At 47.4% G+C, this 7,108-nt stretch overlaps 2 protein-coding genes across 2 annotated transcripts; both read left to right on the top strand.

The window, feature by feature from the left end:
- Positions 1-220: 220 nt before the first annotated feature.
- On the top strand, positions 221-772 carry ABB37_08622 (hypothetical protein; the record flags this gene model as incomplete). Its single annotated transcript, XM_015807685.1, has 1 exon — positions 221-772. One exon carries the CDS (start codon positions 221-223, stop codon positions 770-772), a length of 552 nt encoding a protein of 183 aa, XP_015653767.1.
- Positions 773-1,378: 606 nt separating this feature from the next.
- Positions 1,379-3,464, top strand: ABB37_08621 (hypothetical protein; the record flags this gene model as incomplete). Its single annotated transcript, XM_015807684.1, has 1 exon — positions 1,379-3,464. The coding sequence occupies exon 1, from the start codon at positions 2,970-2,972 to the stop codon at positions 3,462-3,464; it is 495 nt and encodes a 164-aa protein (XP_015653766.1). The 5' UTR covers positions 1,379-2,969.
- Between the last annotated feature and the right edge of the window lie 3,644 nt (positions 3,465-7,108).

The raw sequence follows: 7,108 nt of genomic DNA, 5'->3' as shown, positions 1-7,108 counted from the left end.
GGCGTTACCTTACCTTTCCTGCGTCACCTTCCGCAGCTGATGTGTTGATCGTCATGTGGGGGCGGAGTCTTCGAGGAGAAGGGCGGCTGGCCTCTTATCGCAAGTGCCAGCTTCCCACTCGCTGAACTCTGCTTTTGCGGACTGATCACTTCAAAAAAGGTTCGGAACAGACAGATAGGATTTATTGCGTTTACTGTTGTGTCTCTCTCTCTGTGTGTGTATGTACGTGTGTGTGAGCGTGTGCGTGTGTTCTTTGTGTTTTTTTTTTCTCTTCCCCCTCCACATTCGTGTTCTTCGTATACACCTTACACCCTGCGTAAACACCTCCGTTCACACAAACACACACACACAGAGAGACACACCGGCAAGGCGGTCACCCAGAACACCAGAAAAGAGACGGAAACGCAGGCGGCAATCGACCAGGCAAACGTGTGCGCTTGCACAGGCATGTGTGCTCATGACGGTGGAAGTCACGGAGATTCAGGGAAAGCGTCAAGTACGCGGAGGAAGCACGCCGGAAAAGGTGGAGGTTGTAAGCAGCACTGGCCTTTTCCTTGCCTTCCGCGCCATCTCTATATCCTTCCTGATTCTCTTTAAGATTGTGTATTGTTGTTGTTTTTTTCCGTCAAAAGCGGAGGTGCTAGAAGTGGGTTGGATGGGGTTAAAAGGGAGAAGCAGTGGAACGCGAAAACTGTCTCGTTCGGGATACAGAGAAAAAGAGGAGGGGGAGAGCAAGAAAATCCGATGTCCGTTCTTGCAAACCCGAACGTGAGAAATTGGAATTCGGTATGAAGTTATATCAAGAACATGAAGAAGGAAGACTTCCATGGCGTCAACACGGGGAGAGAAAAGGAAAAGTACGTGGTTGGTTGGGGAAGTGGGGGGAGGGGAAGCCGTGGCCTGATGCCCGCGATTCTCTATTACTGTTTCTCCACTTGTTTATATGTATATATATTCTTTTTCTTTTCCCTTCCGTTTGTGCCTTATTAAGTAGGTTGCTTCCTCTTGTCTGTTATTCGTCTTCACCTTTCTTGCTTTCTATTAGTATTCTTTTTTTCACCGCCTGTGTACCTTTCTTGAGCGTGCACATTACAAGAAACGAAGAAAATAATACGAGTATTAAGCAATGCGAGCGCATCATGTACTCTTCTTCTGTTGCTGTTGTTGTTCGGTGTGTTCTCTGTGAGGAAGGTGTTTTCTTTTTCTTCTCTCTCTTTCTTTCTCTCTGAGAAGGAATAACCTGTAACAGAGATATACATACACACACACGCGCTCCTCTCTATCTTCTTTTCCCTTCCCCCCCCCCACCTTCACGTATCGCACTCCTCTTGTTGCTCACGTTGCAGTTTTTTTTTCTCCTCCTCTTCGTCGTTTTAAAGCACTCGTTGTGTTGTTGTGGATGTTATTGTTACTGATGAAGTCTCTCCGCACCGTGACGCTGTCGCACGTCTCTGAATGTTTTCTGCGTGCATCAACGTGTTGCGAAGGAAACAATGCCTCGATATAATTATTATTATTTGGGTTCGCATCTTTCAACCAGCCAAATGCTTTGGCATCTCCCCCCCCCCTCCGCCGACCTCTCTTCTCTCGCTCTCTCTCTCTCGCACGGGGCCTCACAGTTTCAGAAGATATCTTAGTGCCGCACGCACGTCTCCACGGTACGAGCTGGATCCAACTGCCCCTTTCCCAAACCCCCAGCAAAGACACAGGTTTGCATGTATACGATCAACGCGGTCTGATATACCCTTTGTTGTGTGTGGGTGGTAAGGGGGGGAGGGGGGAGGGGGGTGGAGGGCTGCGCGTAGCACTCGTTGATCTTCTCGAGACGGAGAACGTTGATTTACCTGCACCCACGAAAGTGATGGCTCTTCTTTGTTGTCGTTGCTGTCGTCCTTCTCTCTCGCTTTGTATTCAACGCCACCTCTATTTCGTATGTCGCTGTATTTTTTTTTTCTTTCTATTACTATTATTGTATCTTCGTCTCTGCGAACTAGTGCGTATCCTTTCACTGTGCAACTGGATGGCTTCGCGGAGATGAAAAAAGAAAGGGAGAAAAGAGAAAAGAGAAATCTGTTGAGTTCCTCCTCCTCCTTCCACGCTTGAGTCTCCATGAAGCCGCCGCAACGGCGATGAGCGCACTGTCCCACGTGTTCCTCTACTTTTCTTTCCTTTTGCTTGATTTCCATTTGGCCATATGTATAGCTACGAATATGGTGTTCTCTTCTTTCTTTCTCTCTCTCTCTTCCTTTGCTTCCTTTGCACACATTCATTGTACCTGATGGTCAACTGACCCGTGCGTCTTGCATCATCACATTTTGGATGCGTGACATTCCCTTTTTTTTTTCTCTTTTTGCTGTTGTTGTGTGTTTCTTCCCCCTTCAACTCCTCCTTCTTTCTGGCGTACCCTGTGTTGTACTCTATCGCCGCTTCGGGTACGTTGCGACCACTGTCGACCTTTCCTTTTTCGCCGATTTGCTGTTCCGCTAAAACAACGTGTCTGAACGACGAAATAAGGCGAAGAAAGAAAAAAGGCAAAGAATAACAGTGATTTTTGCCGTGACGAAGCGGGCGGGAGTACACAACAAGAGAGAGGGTATTCCATCAACGATCTGAGCTTTTGATCAGATCTAACATTAATATATTTCTTTTCTTCTTCTTCTTTTGTTTGACGAAGACGATGAGAGGATCTGCGCTGATGTGACTGGCCACAACGGATGTGGTCAAGTCAATCTCCTGCATCCCTTCTCGCTCCTCCTCGCCGTTCTTTCCTCCCGTTTTTTGTGCTTTATGCCGTTCTCGCCGCCGTTCTTTGTGCTGGGAGCGTTGCGCCCTTACTTTTTTTTTTCTGGAGCCGTGGCAGATGAGACGTGGTTCTGAACGACACACAACCAAACAAGCGCACGAGACGCTCTGGTGTGCATGGGAAGGTTGAAAGTGAGCTGCGTGACGACACCTCTCTCTTCTCTTCGATGCGAAGCCGCGACTGCGCCGCTGCACCCAACCGGAAGCCATACATGCAGCCGAGCAAATCAATAGAAACAAACAAAACAAAACAACAAGAAATATTTAAAAAAGAAAAGAAAATACCAGAACCCAAGAACAGTAAAAACCATCAAAAAAGAAACATTACATCGCCGTGTGATCTCCATCTAGTTTTCTCCGTTGTTGTTGTTGTAAGCCACGTATTTCCTCTTGTTTTCAATATTTGTTTTATTGAAGGTTTCTCTTTTTTTCGAGGACATCTCTTTCTGTCCATGCTCTCTCTCTCTTTCTCTCTCTATATATATTCGAGTTGTTTTTTGTCAAAAATCCCTTCGGCAGACATCGCGTGGTATCGCGTCCCTCTTGCTCGTTCACGTCCCTTCAGCTTTTTGTCCGCGCCTGTCTTCCCTTACTTCTTCACCTTTCCTTTTTTTTCTTCTGTCTGTTGTGTGAGGCACCTGCGCTTTCTCTGTGAGAAGTAAATACGCACGACGTACGCTACTCCGATGCAGCGGGTTTTTTTTTGGTTTGTTTGTTTTTCTTTCTTCTTTTCCTTCTGCTGCTCGTCGAGCTCGCAAGGAGGTGGTGCTTCCAACGGCAGTAGTGTGAAAGGAAAAGTCAACAAGGGAGGGCTAAAAAAGGTGCGTTGAATGCTGACAGGCAGGGGAATCGGACGAAGGAGATGCTACCGCGTTAAGTCGGCAACCTGAAGAAAAACAGGGGAACGAAAGGAGGCGCAAATTGACGTTGACGGAATTCTTTTCTAATGTTCTCTGCGGAGACCAAAGTAGAATCCGATTTGCTCTCTCCTTCTCCTTTTTTCTCTTATTACGCTTCTTCTGTTGTTGTTGTTTTTTTTTGAACCACTTAAATCAAATCCAGAAACGATAGTTTTTCTGTTTCTCAAGAACCCTTCCGGAGCACTCGTGACAAACGTGTTCGTGCCTTTTTGTTGGTGCCGCTGTTGTGACGCTCTTATCCGCGCTTCCAAAAAAGCATGCGTGGACTTCATAGAAAGCGAGCTCACATGATTCGGTACAAATATGAAGAAAAAACGAAGGCTTTATCTGATCTTTTGTTTGTTTCGTCTATTTACATGTTGGTGTGGTTGCCTTTCTGCCATCCGCGACGCAGTAGCTGCAATGCAGCTTCGCGTGGGTGTGTCAAACTGTGCCGATCGTCGTCTTGTCGAAAGGACGGCTCTGCATGGGAGGCTGCGCGAGCGGGGTAACCGCAACAACACGGTCTCATCTGATTGTGTTTGTCGTCGGGTTTTTCTCTCTTTTTTTCTCGCCTTTGCTTGAGGATGATACCTTCACGCGCGATGGAAACAGAAATTGGTAGAGCTGTATTTAGGAATGTCCCTCTTCTTGATATATGTATATATCTGTATATATATATACTTATGTGTTTCCCTCGTCGTCGTCGTCGTCGTCCTTTTCCTTTTCCTTTATACACTCCCTCTCGTCACGGTGCTCATTCTTGATAAACTTCTTCCGTTTTTGTTGTTGTCTTGCTTCTCTCTCTCGTGGCTTTTTCGGCTTCTCTTAAAAGGAAGGTGGGGAGGTTAAAACCAAGCAAATCATCTCGCTTTGCACTCCTTCTCGTAAGCAGGTGAGGGAGGCGGGGGGAGGGGGGTTGGAGACGGGCGAAAACAATATATGTATAGCAAGAGCTCTTTCGGGGTAGTGGCTGCTACAAATCCCGCTCTGCTAAGGAAGCACTGAAAGAAATTGTCTCGGACGCTCTTTCATGGCTCTTACACCGCCGCCCTCCCCCTCCCCCTCTATCTCTCTCTGTTTTCTGGTCATGACCCATACGACCACACTCACCAGCACTACCCGGGATCGTTTTCTTTTTTGTGGGTGTCTGTGTGTGCAGCTCTCGGAACGGCTGCACAAACACCTCCTCTCGTGGAATCTCTCTCGCCCTCGCACTGCTTGGTCGCTGAGCTCCATGGGAGGTAAACGAGAATGATCAGTGCGTAGTACTTGTGGGTGCGTGTGTGCAGATAACCTTGCGTTTTTGAACCCCCCTCCCCATCCTTTCGCATTTTCTCTTAACTCTTGTTGACTTTCTTGGCTGTTTTTATTTTTGAGCATGTCTTACGGTGCATAACTGTGCGTCGTGGACGTGAACACTGCAAAAACAGGAAAAAAAATGTTTCGTTTCGTTTTCTTTGTTTTTTCTTTTCTCTTCTCCTCGCTCTTGCGCTTCTCTGCTGTCTTCGTTCGATGGGCGCGCCTTTCTTTTCCCGAGTACACCACCCTGTCAACGGAAGCAGTAGACGTTGCTGCTTTTGTGTTTCTCGTCACGGAGAGGAAGGGCGGACCAGAAGCAGCAGAGGCATTTTACTACTATTATTTTTGTTTGCTCTATGTGAAAGGTGTGAGGTTTCTTTTCTCTCCCTCTCTTTCTCTCCCTTCTTTCTTCTATCATGTCGTCTTCGTCGCCTTCATTGCTCCGCGTACGCACCTCACCGTACCGTGTTTGCGGCATCCGTTGCCATAGATTCGACGACGGACGCCTAACGCGGAATGACCGCGTAGGTCGGAAAAAAAAAAAGAAGACCTGCCTGGCCATCGCACTCGTGGAATACATGATTGCTGATCCCTACGAAAACAAGAAGAAGAGGAAAAGACGTCTTTCCATATTATATTTTTGCTGTTGTTCTCTCCTTTCATTCCTGTTCTCTATTTTTTGTTGTTGTTGTTTTTTGCTGTCTTCTCTCTCTCTCTCTCTCTCTACTCCTCTGTATTCATTTTTCACCGCGCATGCTTACGCTCGTAGAGGACCGTAGCAGCTGGGCTGAGCAGATATTTATATATCTCCGTTTCTGTGAGCGTCCACCCAGACCAGAGTCCCGTGAAGTAGAGCGCTTTCGTTGATGATCGGTTTTTTTTTCTTTCCTTTCTCTCTCTCTCTCCTTCTTCTTCTTGTGAGCGGTGTGTGTGTGTGTGTCGCATTTACCCTCCCTCCTGAAATACCTGCAGGCCCGGGTGTGCATCGTTGACTTGTTTGGGGGGTGGTGACGTTGTTGCTCGGGCGTTTATAAAAGAGAAAAAAAGGGGGCAAGAGAAACTCCCACAAGGTGACTTCGGATGCTACGTTGGTTTGTTTGATTTTTCTTCTCTTCTGAGAATGCTTTCATTCTTTAGGAAACCAATTTTTGAGTGTGGTGTTCTCGTCTGTTTTAGGGAGAGTATTATTATTATTGTTGTTGTTGTTCTCTCTCGTAGTGTTGGCGGCGAGCAGACACATGTTATCCGGCGATGTGAGGTTGTACGGAGTCGGGAGCAGCAAGTAAGTAGGCAAATAAAAGGTTTCTGGCTGTCTTTATTGTTATTATTAATTCGTATTAATATGGCTCCTCACCCCTCTCACCACCTCTCGCGGACGCATGATGACGCAGGCTGCCGCTTTCTTCGTCTTCTTCTTTGTTCTGTAGTTGTTGCTGTTGACGCCGATGTTGCGGTAGAGGGGTATTTGTGGCTGCATAACGTCCCATTGGACACACTTAAACAAACAAACACGAGAATCTGTCGAGGCTGCGAGTTCAAAAAGGAAGCGAAAGGATTCGTAGGATCAGTAGGGGCCAGGCGGCTGTGTTCATCGCGAGGGAGAGGGAGAGAGAGAGCGTTGGCTTCTGCTCTCCGCGACAGACCTACGCGGAGGATATTACGATTAGGTCCCGAACAGTAGTGTTATGGATGTTGACCAACTCTAGTCGCTTTCAACGGAATTTATTGTGAACGCTTCGGAGAAGAGACATCGACAAGTCTGTGCTTTTCGCAACGTTTCCACCGCTGTTTTTTTTAAGTTGTGGAGGCGCGTCCGTACAACGATAATCCGCGTGTACAGCTGGGACACGCCTCCCATTGGCGCTGAGTTCATGATCGCGGCAACGCTCTTCCCGTGCACTTTTTTTTTTGTTCTGAACTCCCCTTTTCTCTCTCTCTCTCTCTGCCTTCTACCGCCTTTCCCTTTTTTTTTTTCTTGAACCCATTTTGAATACAATTGTTCCCGCCGCGCACTCCTCCGTTGCGCACGCGACATGTGTCTCTGTGCTGCCGCGCATCTCCACATCCCACGCAAAAACCCGCTCACCCGTCCTCACGGGTGTGCA

Source organism: Leptomonas pyrrhocoris (assembly GCF_001293395.1).
Source record: "Leptomonas pyrrhocoris isolate H10 chromosome Unknown, whole genome shotgun sequence".
NCBI classification, from domain to species: Eukaryota; Euglenozoa; class Kinetoplastea; order Trypanosomatida; family Trypanosomatidae; genus Leptomonas; species Leptomonas pyrrhocoris.
The sequence above is the reverse complement of the archived record's forward strand: the minus strand, read 5'-3'. Positions and strand labels throughout refer to the sequence as shown.